Source organism: Vigna angularis, chromosome 3 (assembly GCF_016808095.1).
Source record: "Vigna angularis cultivar LongXiaoDou No.4 chromosome 3, ASM1680809v1, whole genome shotgun sequence".
Taxonomy (NCBI): Eukaryota; Viridiplantae; Streptophyta; class Magnoliopsida; order Fabales; family Fabaceae; genus Vigna; species Vigna angularis.
Window position 1 is genome coordinate 15,544,089 of NC_068972.1, and position 24,036 is coordinate 15,568,124.

At 31.5% G+C, this 24,036-nt stretch overlaps 3 protein-coding genes and 1 long non-coding RNA gene across 9 annotated transcripts; 1 reads left to right on the forward strand and 3 right to left on the reverse strand.

Moving 5' to 3' along the window:
- Positions 1-432: 432 nt before the first annotated feature.
- On the reverse strand, positions 433-2,313 carry LOC108324693 (putative pectinesterase/pectinesterase inhibitor 28). The gene is made up of 2 exons (XM_017557631.1): positions 1,278-2,313; positions 433-1,133 (listed from the first exon to the last, which is right to left on the reverse strand). The coding sequence occupies exons 1-2, from the start codon at positions 2,311-2,313 to the stop codon at positions 433-435; spliced, it is 1,737 nt and encodes a 578-aa protein (XP_017413120.1).
- An 845-nt stretch (positions 2,314-3,158) lies between these two features.
- On the reverse strand, positions 3,159-5,319 carry LOC108325407 (pectinesterase). The gene is made up of 2 exons (XM_017558476.2): positions 4,364-5,319; positions 3,159-3,962 (listed from the first exon to the last, which is right to left on the reverse strand). The coding sequence occupies exons 1-2, from the start codon at positions 5,256-5,258 to the stop codon at positions 3,262-3,264; spliced, it is 1,596 nt and encodes a 531-aa protein (XP_017413965.1). The 5' UTR covers positions 5,259-5,319; the 3' UTR covers positions 3,159-3,261.
- Positions 5,320-8,532: 3,213 nt separating this feature from the next.
- Positions 8,533-10,722, forward strand: LOC128195760 (uncharacterized). Its single transcript, XR_008247593.1, has 3 exons — positions 8,533-8,702; positions 8,851-8,928; positions 10,502-10,722. It is a non-coding gene; the product is annotated as an uncharacterized LOC128195760 (long non-coding RNA).
- Positions 10,723-11,687: 965 nt separating this feature from the next.
- Positions 11,688-15,785, reverse strand: LOC108318706 (glycine-rich domain-containing protein 2). 6 transcript variants are annotated; one of them, XM_017556381.2, is made up of 9 exons: positions 15,276-15,781; positions 15,079-15,196; positions 14,588-14,992; positions 14,093-14,371; positions 13,339-13,656; positions 13,136-13,203; positions 12,922-13,046; positions 12,513-12,673; positions 11,688-12,416 (listed from the first exon to the last, which is right to left on the reverse strand). In XM_017556381.2, the coding sequence occupies exons 1-9, from the start codon at positions 15,470-15,472 to the stop codon at positions 11,874-11,876; spliced, it is 2,214 nt and encodes a 737-aa protein (XP_017411870.1). In that variant the 5' UTR covers positions 15,473-15,781; the 3' UTR covers positions 11,688-11,873. The 6 variants fall into 6 exon arrangements, with proteins under 6 accessions (XP_017411870.1, XP_052730253.1, XP_017411869.1 ...); XM_052874293.1 differs by having other exon boundaries at positions 12,557-12,673; positions 13,136-13,656; positions 15,276-15,784; XM_017556380.2 differs by having other exon boundaries at positions 13,136-13,656; positions 15,276-15,780.
- Between the last annotated feature and the right edge of the window lie 8,251 nt (positions 15,786-24,036).

Below are 24,036 nucleotides of genomic sequence, written 5' to 3' on the forward strand. Positions count from 1 at the left end.
TAATTTGGTTTCATTGTTCCGCTTTCATGATGCTATATATAAATCTAACACTTTGATTTTACTTGAATTTTCTCTCACTGACGTCAGATTACAATGACTTTTGAAATTGGACAAGTTATCATGTTAGTAGGACTTTATAAGAAGTTGTATCGATCTGAAAAGATTTGGCATTTGAAGTGATGAGAATAATACGAAGTATATATATTCAATTTTGTTAACAACAAAATCTCCTAAGGAGAGGTTTAATTACATTAAATCTATGTACTCCTAAAGGAACGAGTGATGATCTTTCTGCAGTTGGAGAATTTTGGCATTACAGAATATAGAAAAAGTTGAAACTAATGAAATAAAAGTGAAAGATAGAAGCCTTAATTAAACGAGTCTAGTCTCTGGGATGCATATTAGCACGCATGCTCCTTTCTAAAAAAATGTTTAGCGCTTGGGGAGGATGTCAGGGTAGTAAGGAATCCTAGTAATTCTAACCCATTGATCTCCATGAAAAAACTTGAGTGGTGTGAATTGCCTCGCAGATTTTGAATTGAGTTTCTTGATCCCACGCCATTTTACACGCTTGGATTTGTTTGAACCAGGACCACTGTTATTGTACTCACCATAGAAACAAGTGTTCATACCTGAAGGACCCCGTCGTCCTTGCTTTGCCATATACCCCTCAGGTTTAATAATGTCCTCCATGTAAGTGTTCATGAAGATGGTCCTCGAGTAATTCTTCAGTGGACGACCAAGGTAAGCCTTCCTATCAGACTTCACTTTACGCTTGGCCACGATGGAACTTCCTTGGATCACTATTCCTGATGGTTGCTGCTTCTCCTTTCTACCTTGAGAAGTCACAATCAATTGTTGGTTTTTCAATGGCTTTCTCACCACGAAGGTGCACTTTTGAAAAACAGCCACTGCATCACCGAAGACAAAATCCAGCGTGCCTGAAACGGTGCATTCCCGATAAAATTGACGCATGGCATGAACATGCAACGTGCCCTCGTACCCATCTATTGAGCATCTGTAGAAAATGGATCTGTCTGCTTGGACCCTTAGGGCTACTGCTTCATGTTTCTGAGGACCAGCGGAATTCTCAAACCCTATATTGAGGGCCACAAAGTAATCTCCATGGATAGCTGCATGCATACAACAACTAATTAACATGGCAATATAACATGATCACTTCATCACCACCGATATTCTTCAAACTGTTTGTAAAAAAGACTTAATTTTGTTTATTTTTCGTAGCAAGATCCTATTTAAGGAAAGGATATGCATACCAACTGAGGCGGTTTTGTAAGTAATCATCCCATCCACGAAGTTTCTCTTGCCTGTGATTCGTGTTCTATTGGGACCATCACCGACAAACACGACCCGAGTCATGGTTTTAGCGACTTCAACGTACTCACGATAAACACCCTCCCTAATGTAAATCACGAATGGCTTCTTGTTCTTCTTAGGCACCATCTTTAATGCCTCGCCGATGCTCTTGAACTTTTCGCTACCATCTTTCGCCACAATCGCATTGGCCTTCAGTCTGTGAGAACTTTGATGAAGGAGTCTACGAACACCAGCACCACTATCATCATCAACAACCCACGAGGGAATAACCTCACCGTGACCAAAAACGTGTTCGCCACCCTCAGCAAGTTGGCGACTCCCGATTTCCGTACCCAATTCGACAGTACTAACAAGTGCTGAGATGATGGCAAGGGCGTTGCTGCTCAAGTGCATGGAAGTGGTCAACAAGTTCCTCATCTTAATCCGTGCATGGGTGGTGGTGTTCTTGAAACCATCCAGGCAAGTTTCTTGGTACGTGATTGCACCGCTAAGCCAAACTTTCAAACTAGTGAGAATGTTGTTCAGATTGTCGAGATCAAACTTGCCCATTTTCTCAATTGACCTTTTGAATTCTCCAGTGGAAAGACCGAGCAGTTGCTTGCATGTTGCAAGCGCCATCTTGGCTCTGGGGTCACTCTCATTCTTGTGCATGTTATCTATTTTTTTTAGTTCTTTACCTATTTTCTTCAAGGTTACATTGAATGCAATTTTAATGAGTTCTCTGGAGTCTGTGATGTTCCCAGCATCTTTCATCAGGCTTTTCTCACATTCTTTCTGGTACATTGTGGGTTTACAAAGGATTTTCACCGCTTTCACAGAGGAAATAACGCGGTCCTTCTGTCGTCCTGCATTGTTGGAACTTTCTGTCTCCACGTTAACGCTAAATGCGATGCCTATGACACAACCCACAAGGAAGATGGTACAGACAGTAATAAAGGCGATATTCCTCTTCCTTGGTCCATCTTCCTCGCTCATTTTCAATTAACCGCGCCCTTTCAACACTTCAATAGTGCAATACAATAAGACTAAGCGTAACGCATACTTTACTAATAACCAAACAGGTTATTAAACCTTGTCGGTGGTTTTTTTATTTTGGTTCCTGCGCGTGTTGTGTAACAGAAAGAGACGCGCAGAGAAGTGAAGAGAAAGGGCCCGCTGAGGCTGCGGCAATCCCCCGTCAAACCCTTTTGGAGTTTGCATCTCTGTGATCGGTATGGCCAAAATAGAAAATCCTTTGTATGTAGATCAAATAGTGGTTCAGAACTTGGTTATGCTCAAAATAGTAAAATATCCTTTCTTTTCTAAAACTGATCAAGCTCAGAAACCGCACAATATATAGAAACAATTTGAGGTTTCTGTTCTTACCTTGGATTCTGATAATTTTAGCATCATCAGCCCTGTTTTGAATCCTTCATCTCATTTGCAGATCTTTGTTCACGCCATTTCGCCATTTCCTTTTCCTTTTGTTCATGAATCAGCGGGCACCAATTTAACCCATGTGTCATTTATTAGCTCGGGCAAACAAAAACAAGAAAATTTAGCTAGCCTGATAAAAGGAAATTAAAAAATGTTTCGACGTATCCTAACTTTTTTATTAAATGATTTTTCTTCTCTAATGTTATAGTGTTAAATATATTTTAACTCATATCATCATCACATTGTGAACTAAGGGGAGAGATTTTTTAACAATTAAGATATTTAATCTCTCTTCTTTCAAACCAAACAGGGCGTTTCATACATTTTTCCATTAATAATAAGGCAAAACTTTCCTTAAGAACTCATTTGATTAATTTAATTTTTCAATTTCTTGACATGCATAATATGCGTTCACAATATAAAGGTTATAGATTTACATCAGGCATCACTTGATACGATCAATTTAATCAAAACAAGTTGAAGTGTGTAAGCTGCACCAAAGAAAAATTACTGTAACCCAGCGTTGAAAGGTACTCCTGTGGAGGGTAGCCATTTATCACCTTGAATAAACTTCTGCACCGTGAAGTCAAGTGCATCGTTTTCATCTATGAGATGGTAACCTTCCCATGTGACCCTATTGCTGGTGTTTGAACCAGGTCCCCAGTTAGCAAACTCTGCATAATACAGTGTGCTCAAAGCAAAATCCCCTGACCATTCTGTCCACCCCTTCGGATCAATTAGGCCATCCATGCAAGATTTTATGTAAACAGTCCTAGAATACTCCTTCCAAGGCCTACCCAAATATGTCTGTATCCCATTATAGTTGCTAGTAGCATCACCCAATTCTCTGGCTCCTATTATGCAGCAGTTCTGTATGGAGATTCCAGTGTTTTGGTTTGGATCTGTTCGGCCTTGTGCGGTGATTGCATTGAACTGGTTTTGCATTGGGAGTCTTGGATACATGCTACAATCCTGGAATACTGTTGCTGCATTGCCGAATATAAAATCCACTGTGCCATAAATGTCACAGCGTTTGTAGAATTGCCTTAGGGAGTGTACGTACAGTGTGTCTTGGTAACCCTCAAAACTGCAATTATAGAACGTAGACATGTCTGCCCCGTTTCTCACAGCCACAGCTTGATGCTTGCTGGACCCAGCAGTGTTACGAAATGTTATGTTCACGGCAACAAACCCTTTTCCAACAACAGCTGCACAACAACACAACACAGTTGTAGCAGACACAGTAGTCTAACTTTGACACAAATATATATATTTTTTATATATGTATGTATGACAATTTTAGTAGCCATACTATAGATAGTTACTCGTATTAATGTTGAATTTGACAGCATGTAACTAACTAACTTCGTTTCCGTCTTTTTCATGTTGAGAATCAGAAGACTATGTCCACTAAAAATATAGGGATTGAATTAGGTTTAAAAACTCACTTCGAATATAATATTAGATTAACTTTTACGCATGAAATGAAATGTCTATGATGTGAAACGGTGTGTCACGTCAAACTCACTTTTCTAATACAGTGCTGGAAATTAATGCGCATGCATAAGCAGAAAATACGTGACATAATATGCAATCGAACATAGCTTACCAAAAGTTGCAGATTGGAAAGTGGTCCAGCCATCGACAACGCTTCGATCGCCAGTGAGTACGGTGCGGTTGATACCATCTCCAACCAACATCAGGTTCTGCTTGCTCTTAGGAATAGACACGTACTCATTGTAAATCCCCGCGACAACATAGATTACATGGTACCCGTTGTTGGTGCCGCTGTTTTCAGGTGCAGCAGCCACAGCATCATTTATGGTGGTGAAATCACCAGACCCATCAGGGTTCACCACCACCTTTTGCCTCACCTCCACATTGTCAACGCTTGTTTGGAGTAACTTTCTATTAGTAATCGTCTCAACTGTGGCTGATCCTTCCATGGCATCGCTAACCCAACCACGGGTGAAAAGGGCCAGAGATATGCTATATAGTTTGATCGCATCGGAAAGTGGACTTGACAAGGCATTAGTAACTACAGGAAAGGGAGTCACCTCGTTAAAACCATTCAAGCACGTTTGTTGATTGGTTAAAGTGGCACTGAGCAAGGTATGCAAATCGTAGACTTGATAGCCAGTGACGGTGCTATGAATGGCTTGGAGGACATTGGAGAAGAAATCAATATTGAGTTGTGAAAGGTTGAAGCAATCTTGAAGGGCGTGTAATGTTGAACTAGGAATTGCGTAGTTGTTTGAGAGATAAGAAGAGAGCAATGCAGCAAGCGTTTTTGTTGTTGATAAGGATTGGTGAAGGAGGAAACGGCATTGGTCATGTGTGGATAAATATTGAGGTGGTAGAGTGGTTTTGCAGAATGCAGGGTAGGGAGTAGTGTTGCATTTGCTATCTGAGAAGGAGAAAGCAACATGAGAGGAAGAAACGAAGAGAATGAAGAGGAAAACAAGGGTGTACAATGTGGTCCAGGTCTTCATTTTTGTTGCCATAGCAATGTGTTGATGTCTGTGGAGACTTATGCTTTTGTATATTTATATTTAGCTGCATTAAATTCTGGGTACAAAATCTGGTCGATTTTTCTAAAATAATTATGAAGTTAAATTTTAGTTTAAATCTGAGTCTCTATATTATTCTCATGTAAATATATATATTTTTCCTCCTCAGACCAGAGTTATATCCTCTTTCATAGTGTATATTAAGAAAATGGGTTTTTTAGAATACATTTGAAAACACTTATGAAACATGAATAAAAGAAACTAATTATAGATTAAAAATTTAGAAATACATCCTAGATTGATTAAAAGCTAAGAAAATGGATACTCGCGATGATAAAGTGTGCAACTTCCACGTTCTTTTTGTATCTTGATTGGTAGCAAACACGAGGATATTAGGCAAGACGTGTGAGAAAGAAATAACCTTTGATTTCACTGAAGGAAGAAAGGGTTGAGTTAGTGAGTGGAAGGCATGTTTAAATTCCAACGTGCGTAGAAGTCAATAGTTATTTGGTGATATCGTCACAAATAGATTATACTTGTAAAATCGCATATCTTTTATTCAATAATCACTAACAAATCATCAACTCTACACAATTGTTGACATTGTCTACTAAATAAATAATTATTGCAAAAATATCTTTATTATAGCTTCCTCCAAACGAAATTTAGTTATTATAAATTTTTCATAAGTGTGTTCAAATTCATACAAAACACGAAAAATAAATTAAAATCAGCACAAGTGGTGACTTAGACACTGTATAATATAGAAAATTTGATAGCTATATTAGTTTGTTCTATTAATTCTAACTAATATTTCAAAATATAGTATCACTAGTTATTTAAACTAATATACTTGTCCTCTTTTTCCATCATAATCATTTCATTCACAATATCACAAAAGTTTTACAAAACAATCAAACATTACTATTCATAAGATATTTCTTTCATACCTATATATCATATAGTATAATAATTAATGAATAAAAATAATTAACTTCCAATATCTTGACTTAAAATCTTAATTTAACTAAGTTTCAAAGACTCTACCTCATACATACATGATATTATATCTATACAAAAAAAATTCATATCAATTATAAATATATACTAATGATCATATATGGATACAGATTCATTTCGAACCCAAAAAAAAGTCACATATACAAGCATATTTTCGAAATTGGATTCTCAACTGATTTTTTTCCCCTCTTCATAATACACTTATGACACTTATTTTAATGTTTTAAAATATATTTAAAAGATTTGCAAAATATTAATATCAATGTATTAGATTTTCAAAATCACTCCAAACCAAAATAAAAGATAAATTTACTCGATTAAAGATTTCGATTAAAGATTCTGATTTACTAGTATTGTAATATTTTATCTAAGACTCCTATGCTATAGAGGAAAGGCAAAAAGTAACTCTAAGAGAGATAGTAATTTTTATAATATAAAACTCAATTAACTAATTCTTTTTATTTGTAGTTTGACCTTTTTAATAATGAAATAATCAAGTTCCATTTATAAATACTACTTCTACTCTTAGAGACTTTCTATATCTTACAAAAGTCTTATCAATAAATGAAATATAACAAGAGATAATTCATTAAATTAATATGTATCTTTCATTTATAAAATATGACATTGCAACGAGATTTATTATTCATTGAGTTTATCTTGTCACATCAAATATAAACAAGAGAGATTTACAATATTTAAATGGGTTGTTCAATAATCATCTAACAACGAGATTTTATATCATATTAAAATACTGCTATTTAAAAGGAAAAAGTTTTTTTAACAACTTTTTTTAACAACAACCTATGTGGTAGCTTGTGATTAGTCTATTTCAAATATACGGATCAATAAAATAGTGACACATATTCTACTGTCAAAAAGTTGTTAAAAAAAGTTGTTAACATATCATGGTCCTATTTAAAACCCTCAACTCCATAAGATTGACTTACTATATAAGATTTATCTTCAATTATATACTATGATTTGATATTATCTATGATCAATATTGTAGGATCTTTCACATAGTCACTCACCTTAAGGATTAAACATGGGAATTGAAGAAGATCCAATAATAAATGACTCGATAAAAATAAAAATTAACTAAGATTTTTTATTTATTTTAATATTATATTAAAAGGAAAAAAATATTTATCTATAATATCTAATCATATTTTATTTTAATATAAAATGTTATTCCTAAATATCTACCTGAAGTTGACATTTTTATGTTTGATTAAATTTTTTTAGAAGTCCAATATGACTCAAATATTAATTTGACAGGTTTACAAGTATATTTAAGAGTCTGTTACGTGATAATTTAACATTAAGATGAGACAAAATTTGTAAGTAAAAATTTACAAGAATCAAATTAAAACTATTTAAATGATATAGTATATTTTAAAGGTGTAGCGTGAAATTCATAACAACTTGTTTATAAGAACAAAATTTGCAATAAGATATCTAGATAAAATAAACCATTTTTAATGAACTTATTCATCAATTTTTCATTTATTTTGCATGTAATGAAACGCATTTAATATTTTAAAATATAATTAAATATGCAATTTAAATATATTACAAAAAAATTTAATATCGTAATAATAATTATTATTATATTTATGTAAACAAGTTTTTAAACAACTTGGTATGTGAAGCTTGAAAATATTTTAAATTAGTTACATTATAATATTCTTAATAGAATAAATTTTAATAAAAATGTTTGTTTGATTTAGTTTCTCTAAAATTATACTAATATGATATTATACTTGTGTATTATTTTCAATTATAGTAATATGACATGATTTTAATTTTACAAAACAAAAGAATAGACAAATCTTCTCTTAATAATAATTTTCATATAATTTCACAAATATGTTAAAAGTTAGGTAGACTAATTATACATTTATCTTGTAATATTTATAAATTTGATAAATTGAACATATATTATTTTATAATATGTTTAGACATAGTAAAATAATTTGGAATTATTTTGTTAGAGAAATTTTATCAGTAATAATGTATGGTTTTTTTATTTATTATATTTCACTAAATATACTTTTATTAATCACTATATGTTATTGGAATAACTACTTATTAATAATAAATTAAACTATGAATTTTTTTAATACGGTAAAATTAGTAATGTAAGAGCCTGAAAATGTAAGGCTATTGGACCCTGCAGCCTGGCCCAAGAAGCTAAGGACACTAGGACCTTAGAAGAGGTCTCATTTTCCAACTCTGAGTTCTTCATCCAGTTCCTCTTTCTCTCTCTAAGTTCAGCTTCATTTTCTTATTCTTGCTCTGACTTCTCTCTACTTTTCCACCACTTCCCACCGTTGAAATTTCAAATAGGTAGTGTGTTTCGTTCACGGAGTTGAGAGCTTTCCCTTCATCCGATTAGATTTTCGTTTTGGACGGGTAAGTTATCTTTTTCTGTTTCCCCTTTTTCCTTTGAACCTAGGGCATGCAATTTTCTAGTTGCATGTAGTCAATGGTTTTCCTCTCTAGATTCTCTATCTATTCTAACTCTAAGAGATGTCTCTGTACCCAATTTGACGTTTTGTAGATCCTGTTGAACTTGCTTCTGTGCAAGAGTACTGTTTTGGGGTTTCCTCTAAAGAGTGTTGTGCTTGTAACCACTAAGGTAAGGGGAGCTAATTATTTTTGTATGAATTTATTTTATAAAAATATATGCATATGAATGTTGAACTGGTGTGCTCTTGTGAAACTGTTTTATGACTTTTATTGTATTGGATGTTATAACTGAGACTGTGAAATTGTGCATGTTGTGATGTGATGAATTCAATCTGTTTTGAATGAGTTTGTTGGCTGAAAATGATCTTGTTGGAAGGTCTGGAATAAGGGTTCTGTAATAGCATGTATATGGGTATCAAATAGACGTACAGGTACTGTTTGAGGTTGCTGTGAGAGGAAGTGAAAATATTAAAATTAGGCATTTCAGATTTAGAGCATAAGAGAACAGGGTAGATAATTTAAATAAATTAATTGTTAATTGTTGAGAGCCTTTCTTTGTTGGTAGGATAGAGGAACCTTAAAAACCTGAGTTGGCACATCCCTGATCATAGAGCAGCCCTGGCCTGGTCCAGTTGTGACTAGTCATATGTGTTGGCGTCGAAGGTGAGTTTGATGCGTTCAGACATCTGGGTCCTCTCCGGTGACCAATTGGGGTAAAGAAAGATCTCTACTAGGATGAAAATAAAATAAAACAAGTTGATTGTAGATGCATAAAGTTATCATGTGTTAATTTCTAGTAAATTATAATTTTAGGAAATCAGTCACTGTGTGATTGGAATTTAAAGTAAGGATCCATATATAAATATATATATATATATATATATATTTAATATAATATATATTAGTTTAATATAATATAAAAATATATATTTATAACGTTACGTATCATATATATATATATATATATATATATATATATATAATAAAGTAAGGATAATTGTTTTTTATATTGAAACGTGAGTGTTAATCAATAATTATATTACTTGTAGGTATGTATAAATTGATGCATTTTATGAGCTGTTATGGGTTAGTTGGAGCTGTTTGGTTCTTGGTATTGATTAACTTAGATTCAATTGTGGAGATGTTATTTTTATAATTTGTGAGTGGTGAGTAATGTATATTGTTGAGATTGTGTATATGTTGATTGTGGCAGAAAGTATATGATTACAAAGTGATGAAAGTATGATCCAAGTTGTAAATCAAGTTCCATCTGTGTAGGATCTCTTGGTGAGATCCTTAGTATTTTAGAATGAAAGTAGAAGCTCAGTCTTGGGGGTCATTTTGAAACTCCAATGGCTAATCATACTCAAGTAGAGGGATTAATCCATGTGGTGAGGAGTAGTAGGAGGTCTTAGTCTTGGGGGCTTCCAGTATGCCTCAAGGCCCGGAACAGGCTAACCTCGTGAGTGTGGCAGGGTGGGGAACCCAAGTTTCATAAGTCACCACGAATGCAAGACCCGCCATAGCTCAACTATCATTCTAAGTCCGGACGAGTCAAGTCTAGTTTATGACATGTTTCTTTGTATGATTTAACTTGTTTGGCTTAAAGTATTTATTTGATGAATTGTTTACTCTAATATAGTATGATTGCTTGTAAAACTAGCTCACCCTTGCTTGTGTGTTCGTGCTTTGTTTGGGTATGCTTTCTTTTGCAATGATCATCCAAAATTGGATGTGGGGAGATGAAGAGGAGGTGTCTGTGGAGCAAGCGCTGGAAGACGGTGATGTTGCAGCTTAGTATGTCTAGGATCTTGATTAGTAGTATTATTCTGATGATAATTCACAGTGGTCCTTTATGTTTAAGAGACCAACTCTGATTTTATTTTGGATGACTGTAACCAATATAGTCTGTTATATGTCTCTAACTACTTTTCAATATTATAATTGAATGACGTCTTTATTATATATGCATGTCGTATATTTTGGAGATGTCACAAGTAACACTAGCATTATCATTTAAAATAAATACATGATTAAATTATTGATTATAAAATTAATGTAAAATAATTAATAAATAGTTTTTGAATTTTAGAAATATATATATAATTTTGACGACTTTATAAAATATGATATATTTTTATGGTGATTTTTAATTTTCAATATGATATAAAATATTATAAAATAAGAGTAATTTGTGTAAACAAATTTTATTAGTCAGTAAATTCTTTTATTTTTCTAACAATAATATCAGTATTTAAATTTTTTTTTATGTCATAAATAAGTTTTTGACACATGTAATTAAGATAATTATTATAATCTTCAGAAACTTTACTTGTTATAATTTTTAATTGCTAAAGTCTACAATGTTAACCTCCACAATATTTTCTTTTAAGTATAATATGGGTAAGTCACGTGACATTCTCAATTAATTTAGTTTATTTCCACTCTTTATCTACGAGATAATAAATTGAATTCAGCACCTTAAATATCGTGATACCGAGCACACAAAAATGTAAATCAAAATTTTACCAAACTTAAAATCAGACTTAATTTGTACATATAAATAAAGTATATAAAAAAAATTACGGTTAATCGAATTTTGAAATATAATAAAAAGAAATTCACACTTAATCATGAAAACAAAAACAAAAAATTCACGAACTTCAAAATTCGGTGACCAGCTCCTTTCTCTCTCGGTTCCTCCATTCTCTGATTCCTATTAAGTAGCTCCAATTTATATGCACCTACCACTGTGGGTTTTTTTTTATTAAAATATTAGTGACGAAGTTGAAAATTTATTGATGATGAATTGTAAAAAAAGATGTTGTAATTGTTGAAATTGGACATAAGAGTTATCACATGACTGATAATTAAATTATAAAATTACAATTTATACATGCAAACAACTAAGGTCAGCAAGGAGGCAGGTACTCACAAGCCACAAACAAACCAATTTATTGAACTGGTTTTACAATATTTATATAAATTGTTATCCTCCAACAAATTTTTGGGGCTCAGGGTTTTGAATTCCAATAAAAATGTGAACTTGAAGCAAGCTAAAATTTTGGAAACAATGATAGTAATAGATAGTATTTGCTAGAATTGAAGACAGGATTAACTTAGAATGCTTTGTTTGTACAACATGTCAGTACCTTCCACTGGTGACTGACGTAACGTTGGATACCTCTTTAGCTGATCTACTGCATCAGATTTCATGACAACCCCAGCATGCCAATGCCAAGGTTGAAGATAAGTTGAATCAATGGATGAGGACCATGAACATGGATGAAGTATCACAGAACCCCAATCTCTACTTCCAAACCTTGCTTCCTTTAATCTTCTTCTCACCAACAACCCTCCCACGTCTTGTTTCTTCATTTCTGATACACTTCTCAGTATTGAAATGCAAAGGAGAAGCATCAGCACTGCATCTTCTTCGGGCGATACTTCAACAACCAATAGCCTCCAATTTAGAAGTGCAGTTGCTTTTCCATCTTGGTTTTCTTCTGTCAAACGCACTACTGTTACAAAATAATCCTCCTCTTCCTCTTCCTCAATCTCTTTCCCCTCTAACTCTATTCTCATGTCTTCACCTTTTCTCTTTGACTTTGTTTTCTTTACTTCATATTGCATTTGCCTCCCTCTCAATAACTGCACCTGCGATTATTTATTGCAAACTTGGGAGTTAGCCAAATTAGGAAGCAAAAAATTGCATTTGTTTCATGACAACATTTAGGAAAGTTGACACTCTACCGATGACTCTGGAGAGGTTTGATTTAGCAAACAAAAGGTGAGACCTGACACTGATTGTGATGACTCCCATTGTATTGTTAGCTCATCTCCAGTTGAAAACTTCCATGCAGCTTTACATTGTTCAGTAGGTTCCTTTGGCGTTGCAGTGGCCACCACCTTCTCTGTACTAGACAAACAAAACTAGAAAATATTACTAGATCGAAACAAAACACGACAATATTTCAGACAACTTTTGAATCCGGACTAATATGAATGATATAAGGTATGAGAACAAGGCATTTGAAAGCAGAATTGTGGTTTTCTTATTATTCAGACCAATATCAATTCTGCAAGGAAGATAAGACAAGACAAACACAAACACAAACACATTGATCGTCATTAAATTTATGTAACATGTCATAAAACATACCAGGGGCTCTACCAATGGGACCAGCAACATAAGACCAAGAGCCCTCACGTATCTCTATAATCCTATCTTCCCATTTAACAGCTGAAGGAGTTTCGATCCCTCTTCTCCAAAATCCTCCTGCTACCCTGTAGTTCAAACATTTGCCATTTAGTTAGTAAAAAAATGCTATAAACCATGCCAACTATATCTTACTGGAAGAATTGAAGAACTTCACCTAATTCTAACAACAAAACACACTCTCCCTGCATGATCAAGAACCGTGCGAGACAACCATCGCCCTTCCTGTGGACGATAACTACTCATTTTCAGAATGACATCAGATATCATTGACCCAGCATCGTCAGTGACTCGATCAGGTACACATTTCAACAAGTACGGTGCTTGAACTGGTGGAGTTATTGATGTAAAAACATTCACCTGTTGACTAATTTCCTTTTCCAAAGTTAAAGAATCTGCTCTCAATAAATCATTCCAGCCGAATGAAACCGTGTCCAGCAGGCTACTTCCTCTCAGACATTTACCACCATGACGACGAAACTCAAGCATAACTCCCTTGGTTCCAAATTCACAGTAAAAGTGCCAAGCTTTTTTCCATGAATCATCGGTGAAATTGGAGAAGGCTTTATCTAGCTTTAGTTCACTATGACACCTTGTTATTCTGAGGCGTAGGAAATCACGGTTTATATCCTTCTGCAATGTTTTTATTCTCTGCTTAAGTCTCACGAACACACAGGCCTGCATGATAAAAATTAGCCGCACTTCATTCTTGTGTAATACTGTCACGTTTGTCCATGATATTCTGTTTCAGGGATTGTTTGAAATATTTGTTATATATGGTTGCAACACCATCACTTATACTCTATTGCATAGAAGCTTCGGTAAGTTCATCATACATGTATGAAAATATTACAAACCAAAACATCTGAGTGATACTGTACAGCAAATTTCCTGTTTAGGCAAACTCAAGCAAAAGAACGTAGCTATAGGATTACACTTTTCCTACCACAAAAATTGATGATGGTGTTTCCTAACATTAACCGCACAAAAACAACTTCAGGTCATTTACCACAAAGACTTGAAAGAAAAATAGGAATCCAGTACACAACATTCTGACAAGTATACTAGAAAAAAAGACAACAATAGAAGGAGAGAAAGAGAGTAAGAAATTGACCTCAAGTAAAAATCTTGGAAGCATGGATCTGTATTTTGTATTGACATCTGTGCTTGATTCTTCCCAATAGACAGGGGATTTAATTGAGGTAACACCTTCCAATGTGAAAGGCAGCTCCCCACCTGCTTTCTCATAAGGTTGATTGAATGCCCTATCCCACAATTTCTTGGTTTCTTCAAAATCCTTTTCCTTCGGGGTTTCAGACAAAGTTACCACCTTCCGCAGATCATTTTCTACGGCTAATGCTTTCAAATCATCAAAATACACTGTTGGGTAGCTCTACTCCGTTAAAAGCAAAACAATTGAAAGAACATAGCAGAAAGTCAGAAAGAGGAATTGAGAAAATTAACTGAGGCTGAGTCATCAAAAGAACAAATAGCGAAATAAATTTCATTCTAGTGGTTACTTCATCCGGGAGTGAGAAATCAAGACTTAAGATGTTGAGTGTGAAAGCATTTAATTAAGAGGAGAACGAAACGCAACAAAAAGACACACCTGGTGGGTCAGCCACATTAAGAGGATGTCCGAAGCAGGAACAAAACGCGAAGAAAACTCATGCGCGAACCTCTGCAGCATAAACAAGAAAGCCCTGTATCGCTGTCTGGCGGCAATCAAGTACACAACCTCAGACCTGTACGGCTCAACGAACATGGAGCACAACAACAACCTCTGCTTCTCAACTTCCTTAAACACACCCTCCTTCAAACTCCCCCCAACAACCTCGCCACCCGAATCCTGCGAATCCGAACTCGCCTCGTTCTCAAACGACTCCAACGGGTATCTGCTGCTCCAAATCTCAATGCATCGCATCAACGCGTACTCTCGGTTCTCTTCGTCGAAAATTCCCGCCCTCCCTATCAGCTTCGAGAATCTCGTCTCGCAGTACTCCCTGTAACTCACCTAAAACGGTAAACAACATTACAAACTGATTTACTTCACTTTATTTTTCTTTAATTTTCACGAAAACAAACGATAAACGAACTCACGGGGTTTAAAGTGTGACAGAACCAAACCCATTGGACGTCAAGCGCAGGAAGAATTACGGGAGGAGGAGAGTCCGGAAGCGTGAGATCAGCAATCAACGGCATCCAGAAATCATGGTACCTGCAAAACCGCTCCACCGTCAGATGAGTTAAGTAAACCAAAACAAACAAGCGAGGTAACTTTTTTCCATAGAGTTTACCTTCTTATGGCCTCCACCATAATGGACGTGTGGTGAAGCCATACCGAATCGGCCACGGTCGTCAAGAAGGCGATATTTCGCCTGGCCGCCGACACGAGATCGATCCCGAGCCGTATCGCGGCGATTTCCGGTAACTCGCCGAGACTTGTGGAGGAGGTGCTGGGCGAGATTTCGGAACCGTGGAGATTGTCCGACATGGTTTTGGTGGAGGAGTATGATAGTGTTTTTTAGTTAGTGAGAGGCATGATTGAGTTGCGTGGAGAGGGAAACATAGTTGCGTCTTTCATGAGAGTAAATAATATCTGGTGAAATGGATGAAGACGATGTTGTTGTTGTTGACTTGTTTGCTGTCGGAATTTGGAACAAAGAGAATGAGAGTAAGTAGAAATGGAGTTGATTGAGGAAGACAAGAATGACCGTGAGACTGAGTTCTGAGCTGTCCCTGTTTGAACACGTGTGACCATCCCCTCCCTCATTCACTCACACTCTGCTCCCAAGGTTAAGGTTATGGGATAGGGATTAGAATAAATGATCATTTTTCTAATTTTGGAATAGAAAATAAACAATAATATATTTAAAAGAAAAAACTAGATTTTCCTTTAAATGATATGTCAAGTCCTTTGAGGATTCAAAATCAACTTTGTCATTATTATAGAAAATTTACAAAATAGAATGTAGAATGAGATTTGTAAGAGCATACATATTGTGATTTTGCTAATCATATGAGTTTGTAAAACCACTTAACGAAACAGGGGAGATAAAATTCTGTGTTCTGCCATGGTGATGGTAGTGTTGTGGTCCCATGCATAGATCAGAAAATAATAATGCGATGCACATGTCAGAAGGTGGCTATAAAAAGTGGTATATCATGTCACTTGCATATTGGTACAGTTGAAAGGTCTTATATGGGTTAAGCACAAATACTTACCTTGATCGCAATTAAAGCTACCCACTACGTGATGTTATGTTCCATCACATCTTATATGCGTTGTTGGTTTTGAAATTTGGAAAGTGTAGTCCTTCGTATAATGCATGTTTTGAGTTTTTTACCTAGCCACTCTCTCACGCTACTCGCTTACATTCCCCACTTGTCTTGCGTTGAGGCTATTACACGTATCTCTTGTTTGAATAAAAACATATGTATTAAAAGAAAATCAAACTATGGAGAAAACTTAGTTTTACTGTAGATTTACTTCAATAAAAATAAAATATAAAAAACAAAAAATATGAAGATTTGTAAACCAAGTTTTCAAATGTCCAAAAATCAAACGAAACATTTCACAATATTTTTTACCAATAAACAAAAACCATACTTATTTTATAATATTCATGGCATTAATATAAGTTTTTTTAGTTCAAAACAATTATCTATATCTCAAAATGCTAACTGCATAAGTCTAAAATCGAAGCAAAACCAGCATTCTTCTAACTTATTCAAAAGCTTTACAAATTTTTTGTCTTCATCAAATTATACTTACAACCTTAACATGAGTCGAAGATCCATCATCTGTCAGTGGTTCACTTTCAAAAGTAATTTCCTCCACATCGAAGGTAACATATCAACATTCAACTGTTTGTGTTAATAATGTAAAATGTTCACAATCAGCAACTAAAAGAAGTTGAGACAAAACGTTTGGCCTCATCTTAATTGCGTATGTCTATATTAAAATTTAGGTATAACTATCGTTGTAATATACAACTTTTTTTTGTCTTTTTAAATTTTTCATTCTTGTTAAAATAAAATATTTCAGGTTGAATTTCCCATCAAATCTAACAGAAACACTATAAGAAAAAAAATAACACTAATTGCACTTAATGAAATGACATGACTTCAGCATATTAATTCAATTATAACATTTGTTATAAAGAAAAATATTTTTAACTCCTAACTATGATGATTACTGTAAAAAAAATTGAAGTCGTGACACCTCGACTTTAACTAACATAAGAAAAATTGCTTCTATCCGAAATATTGCCATGTGTTACTGTTTAATGAGAAAAAAAAATCTAATCTGAAATTTGTTTAGGTCATACTTGAGGTGAAACAAAGCTAATTCACATTTTCAATTTTGTACTTGCAAACACAATTTCACGCTATATTATATGATTTTAAAAATTCAACCACATTACTAAATATAAAAGTAAATCAATCCTCATTTGATTAATTAACTGTAGTTTCATCATCAATTAATTAATTTTGGTTCGGCTTACCAAACTCTTTCCGTTGAATACTTATTTCAATTTTGGTTGTTTTCTATGTTATCTTCTTAACTAATTTTATAACTTTCTTTTTTAATACTTGTTAATAATGTTTACATTTAAGCACCTAAGGTCGTGTTCTTTTGAGTGGATTTGAGAAGATGGATTTGAGGGGATTTGAGAGGATTTGAAGATAATTTTTTTTGTCGTTTATTTGAGTGAATTTGAAGGTAAATAAAAGTGAATTTAGAAATAATTTTTTTTAATTTGTCATGTCAATACAATTCTATACTAATTCTCACAAATTTTATTTCCAAATTCACTCTCATTTACCTCCAAATTCACTCAAATAAACGACAAAAAAAATTATCTTCAAATCTTCTCAAATCCCCTCAAATTCATCCTCTCAAATCCACTCAAAAGAACATGACCTAAAAGAAATTGAGGCAAAACGTTTGGCCTCACCGTAATTTTATAGGTATAACGATAGTTATACCTAATTTTTAATATTGACTGTGAACATTTTACATTATTAACACGACAGTTAAATAATATAAACATTATTTTAGTTTGTTGATGGCTACATAGAATTGTCAATAAAATAATAAAGGTTCTTTCAGCGATGAAAATTAAAATTCCATAGATTATTAATTGTCATACGACAATAAAATAAATCAATCGAATTTTTTTTTCGATCAACTCTAATATAAAAAAAACATTTTCTATCATAAAAATAACATTAAAATAATATATATCGATTAACGTTCTAATCTTAATTAAGTTGACAGTTAGCATTGAGTTAATTAAAAATTTTGATTAGAAAGAAACATAAATTTGATAATATAAAAAAGTTTAAATTTATAAAGGTGATTTTTTATAAAGAAAGGCCAATGCAATCTGTTTTAGGAAAGATATTAGTTGCAATACAACTTATAATAAAAAAAATTATAATACTAGTCCTTATGTACGTGTTTAAAACGAAATTTATAGCTTTTCTTTGTCGTGCTTTGGATATTTGAGGTTTAAGAAAATAAATTTTTTTCAATAAGTTGAAATTTTAACAAGTATTTCTACCATATTTAATAGTTTTCTTTCATAGTCTATTAGATAGTTTAAATGTTTTTTGATTTTGATAGGTTTTTAAAAACAAAATTACGATGAAATACATATTTTAAAACCGATAATATCTTATTAAATATAATTAATCTTAACTATAACAATTAAAGCATTTATAATTGAAATATTGAGACCAATAACAAATTTTGATACGTTTTAAAAACAAAATCATGAGATAGTTCCACACTCTAAAATAAACAATATTTTGAATAAGAGATAATTGACTTTAACGATGTAACTCTAAAATTGTAATAATTTATATTAGTATATTATTTTTTGTTGAAACAATAAATTGTATAGTTAGTTAATAAAGTTTAAATTGTAAGTGGTTGAATTATTGGAATAAAATAGAAAGTATTGAAATGTTGATATCTTAAAGGAAATTATCTTTGAAAGTAAACCGCTGACAGATGATGGATCTTTGACTCATGTTAAGGTTGTAAGTATAATGTGATGAAGACAAAATATTGTAAAGCTTTGAATAAGTCAGAATGCTGGTTTTCTTCAATTTTAGACTTATGGAGTTAGTATTTTGAGATATAGATAATCGTTTTGAAGTAAAAAATCTTATATTAATGCTATGAATTATAAAATAAGTATGGTGTTTGTTTATTGGTAAAAAATATTGTGAAATGTTTGGTTTGATTTTTGGACGTTTGAAAACTTGGTTTACAAATCTTCATATATTTTTTTTCATTTATTTTTGTTGAAGTAAAATTGACAGTAAAACTAAGTTTTCTTTATAGTTTGATTTTCTTTTATTACATATGTTCTCACTCAAACAACAATAGATGAGATGAAACCAATATTTCTTATGAAATGTTTTCGTTCAAGTAAGAATCATATTGTTTAAGCGATGGTGATTTTTTCCAAGCAAGATTGTGTAATTGAATTAAGATTTTGTGATAATATTTACTTATAAACAACAACAAGTTTGTATTCAAATATTTAAATATATTATGTTATTTATTTTATGATGTATTTGTTGTTAAAAGCATTTGAATTCATCACCAAAACATGTGGGTTGATTGTTTTGTAAATATTGTTTTAATAATTTTACCTTTTAAGCAAAAGGTTTGCAAGCATAGCCTTGATTGAGTGTGTAACATTTCTATTTTTAAATAATTATATATTATTTATGTTATTTTTATTTTAAAAATAATAGTTAGAAAATCATGTGTTTTGATTCTTGTGATTAAATTTATCATATATAATTGATATATAATTGGAATATTAAAAAGTAAATTAATATGTTTTTAAAAATTAATATGACTTCAGCATATTAATTCCATTAATATAAATTACTTAATCTCTTAATAATTTATTAAGTCAGTTAAACTCTTATCGCATTCATCTAAAGACACAAAAAAACTCATAAGACAACGAAGAACTTCATCCTATAGGATATTACACTGATTTATACAATAAACTCATAAGCTATTACACTGATTTATACCGATAATATTTATATTAGGATTATTATTTAATATATTTTTTTCAATTATTTTATTTTAACTATTTTTTAATTTTTTTTCAAATTCTTACTAATATAAATGACTACAATTTTTCCTTGTTTTATTGTTTTTATCATGTATTCAATTAATTAAATTAATTTTAAATATTAAATTAATTAAATGAAAAAAGATAAAAAAACAAATATCATTAAAACATAATAGAAACAACTTTAATTATATATAAAAAATGCTTCTAATTGAATTGGTGTCGGTGTGACCATTTTAGTGGAAAAAGAAAAAATCAGTCTGAAGTATGTCTAGATCAGTGAGATAGAGCTGTTGCCAATTAGCAACATTATTATTTGACTTGTCATGGAAATAAGAATATTAATATAGTTTATGACTTTCTTTATTTCCTAAAAGGTCACTTGTTTTTTATGTTAAGAAGAAACTAATTTTAATAATTAGATGTGAGAAAAACTTAATACCATTTCATTTAAAGATTTGCATAAATAATAAACTAATTGTTTTGTGGGAATATGTAAGATATGATTAATACAAGCACACTTTTAAATTATTTTTAAAATGAAAACTAAGATATAAATTGAGAAACAAGTTTTAATAAAATTTAAAATTAATTAAACTAAATTATTATATATTTAAAAAAAATTAAGTTTATTTGTTGACGTGCATTTTCATTAATAAATTTTATTCATTTAAATTCTCAAGACATTATTCATTTTATGTAATATTACATCGGTTATAATATAAGAAATTTCTTTTTGAAGTAATAGTCATTGGAATCATTAATATTATTCAATAAACAACATAGTTTTAGAAGAAGAAAAAAACTTATATTTTTACACATAAATATTTTTATGTAATTAAGTACATCGTAGAGCATCATTTTCCTATTTTTTGTAATTTTTGAGTAAAACTTTTAATTCTGAAGTAATTTTAATTCATCAGTATCGAGCAAATCTTGTAGTTACGTTTTTCTTTTAAATTCTTCTAATTTAGTAATGTGTAATTAATATTTGCAGAATGAGGGAAGATTATGAAGTGATGATATTTTTCTGAGGAAAAAATATTCAATGGATATTAATAAATTTAAAATAATTATTGCGTATTTTTTAACCTTTTTTATTTTATTTTTTATAAATGATACTAGTACAAACATTTTTTTTTATTTCTCACAGAATGCTTTACACGTTTTGGGCCCAAGTTGCTAGCGGTCCATTTTGATATAAATGAATTGGTGACCTTTTTTATACGGTATATTGTTTAATAAGTTTGTTTTTCAATAATATTTTTTTTGTTTTTATTCCTATTTTAATAATTAATTTTGTTTTTATTAACGATTTTGTTTATGTTTAGTAAGTTTGTTTTTCAATAATATTTTTTTTGTTTTTATTCCTATTTTAATAATTAATTTTGTTGTTATTAACGATTTTGTTTATGTTTTATTTTTTTTCTCAAAATTTTTATTTATGCATTTATTTCATTATTCAAAATACTTTATAAAAACAAAATAAAAAACGTATTATTGACAAATAAATTTAAGAAAAATTATCAGAGGCATAAAAAAATAGAAAATTTTTTAGAGAAAAAAAACATGTTAAAGCATTTAATTTTCATACATTATGATTTTATAGAATTTGTTTTCCTCACTTTAACGTTGCCTTTACATTTTAGTCGGTCGAAAATATGAATTTAATTATGATGCACTACAGTAATATTATATTATCATTCAATCATAAAATGTTATTGATGTGCTTTTAAAATAATATCATAAAATTTTGAAAATTTTATATAAAACTATTTAGTAGGATCATGTTTTCTTTTTCAAATTATATCACATAATATCTAAAGTAATTATTATAAAAAAAATATTTAACTTACCATAGATACACATTAGACAATATGTTATAAATACCTTTGACCAGCAGGACATCTAAATTAAATTATAACATTGTAAGAGACGTCGCTTGCACAGCATAATTAAAAAAAAAACAAAAATTATAATGTATTGTGTTGATTTTCACATTGTACCTAATTTAATTTGATGCTAAAGTAAGTTCAAAAGACACCATGAATGAGACAGATATAAAAAATGATAAAAAAAAACTGATTTTTTTTTTTGCAAGTGTCTTCAAAAAAATGAAATAAAATAAAAATTTTCTAAAGAAAACTATAATCAATTTACATACATGTTACGTTGCAAATTAATCAATATATAGATTAATTTTACCTCATTAAAAATAAGTTTAATTTTTTATTTACTTTTTACAATTACTTACAAGATAGTTCGTTTAGACAAGTTCTATAATCGTATTTAATTACTTTACATACTCCACATCGTGTTTGTTTTTGGATATTAACGGTTCATCAAGAAAGGAACACGTGACTTTTTGAATATTCAATAAAAGAAAGTTGAAGCTATTTATTGTTTTGAAATAATTCAACTTCCAACTTAAGACATCTATGAAGGAAAGTTGACATTATAAACTTTAAATTGGCGTAACAATAAATAGCTTTAAAATTAGTTTACGTTTATTCTAAATTTTAACAATAAATAACTTTAAGTTGACATTTAATTTGCAATTTAGAAAAGTTTGAATAGAAACTTACATTTGAAAATTTAGATTTAGTAATTGTATTTAAAATTAGTTATATATTTTTATATATTAATTATTGTTAAATTGTTAAATAAATTTTATTATTTATTTTTATTTAAAAAAAAATTAGTTTACGTTTATTCTAAATTTTATAAATTATATATATATATATATATATATATATATATATATATATATATATATATATATATATATATATATATATATATATATATAGTTTTGAAGGGTATTCAAAACCTAGTTGGTCATATAAGCACACAATTTTTTTTTTCAGTAAGCGCGGGTATGGTTGATTTGGACATCGTATTCCAAAAAGACACGTTTTAAGGTTTTTGTATTAAAAAAATTAGGTTGTATGTTACAATGGTTATTATTAAAGTAATTTGATGATGATGTTTAGAAATTTTTTCGAAACTTAAAGAATGAATAGACATTAAAAGTTAAATAATTTTGTTGTCAAATTTTTGTATCCCTGGATTTGTTTTGGTGTTAGATGACTAAGTATCTAGATACTCAAAAGTCTAGGAACTCAAGCATTTAATCATTCTAAATGTCTAAGCATTCAAGTATTTAACATCTTTGAGAGTTTAACACTTCAGATTGTACAACATCTCAGACGTTCAGACGTGTTTAATATCTCAGACGCTCTAACAACCTAAATATGTCTAACACCCAAACATTCTAGACGGTTTAACACCCAAACCTCATATGCGTCTAACACCCCAGACGATCTAACATGACCAACGCGTCTCACACCCCAAATGATCAACGTCCCAAACCATCTAATACCCCATGCAATCTAACAACTTATACTCGTCTACCACCCAAGACCGTGTAACATCCTAGAAAGTCTAACACCCTAGATGCGTCTAACACCTCAGACAGTCTAACACCCCAGACATGTCTAACAACCCAGACGGTATAACACCCTAGATAGTCTAATACCCTATATGGTCTAACCGTATAAATGGTCTAAACATCATAGAGTGTCTAACACCCAAGACCTTCTAACACCCGAGACTAACACCCTAGATGGTCTAACACCCCAGACGGTCTAACATCTGAGACGATCTAATATTCCAGACGGTCTAACACCCTGAATGATCTAACACTATAAACAGTCTAACACTGTAGACAATTTAACACCCAAGATCGTTTAACACCCAGACAATCTAACACTCATAAGACGCGAGATGGTCTAACAAATGTTTAGAAAAATTCCAATAATTTTCACTATACCCGTTCCAAATCAAGAGGTTTTTAGTCATTTGCATTATACTGATTTGACAGATAGCAACTTTTGAAAAGTTCGGTATCAATGTAAACAACTCGGCAAAGTTGGGAAATGAGCTT

Excerpts from the sequence above, each read along its gene's own strand:
- LOC108324693 (XM_017557631.1), bottom strand. The coding sequence starts at position 2,313 with ATGAGCGAGGAAGATGGACCAAGGAAGAGGAATATCGCCTTTATTACT. Across the intron at positions 1,134-1,277 it reads TTACAAAACCGCCTCAGTTG|CTATCCATGGAGATTACTTT; the intron begins GTATGCATATCC and ends GTATGCATGCAG.
- LOC108325407 (XM_017558476.2), bottom strand. The coding sequence starts at position 5,258 with ATGGCAACAAAAATGAAGACCTGGACCACATTGTACACCCTTGTTTTC. Across the intron at positions 3,963-4,363 it reads TTTCCAATCTGCAACTTTTG|CTGTTGTTGGAAAAGGGTTT; the intron begins GTAAGCTATGTT and ends GTTGTTGTGCAG.
- LOC108318706 (XM_017556380.2), bottom strand. The coding sequence starts at position 15,472 with ATGTCGGACAATCTCCACGGTTCCGAAATCTCGCCCAGCACCTCCTCC. Across the intron at positions 12,674-12,921 it reads TCCCATTGGTAGAGCCCCTG|AGAAGGTGGTGGCCACTGCA; the intron begins GTATGTTTTATG and ends TGTCTAGTACAG. Across the intron at positions 12,417-12,512 it reads AAACCTCTCCAGAGTCATCG|GTGCAGTTATTGAGAGGGAG; the intron begins GTAGAGTGTCAA and ends AAATAATCGCAG.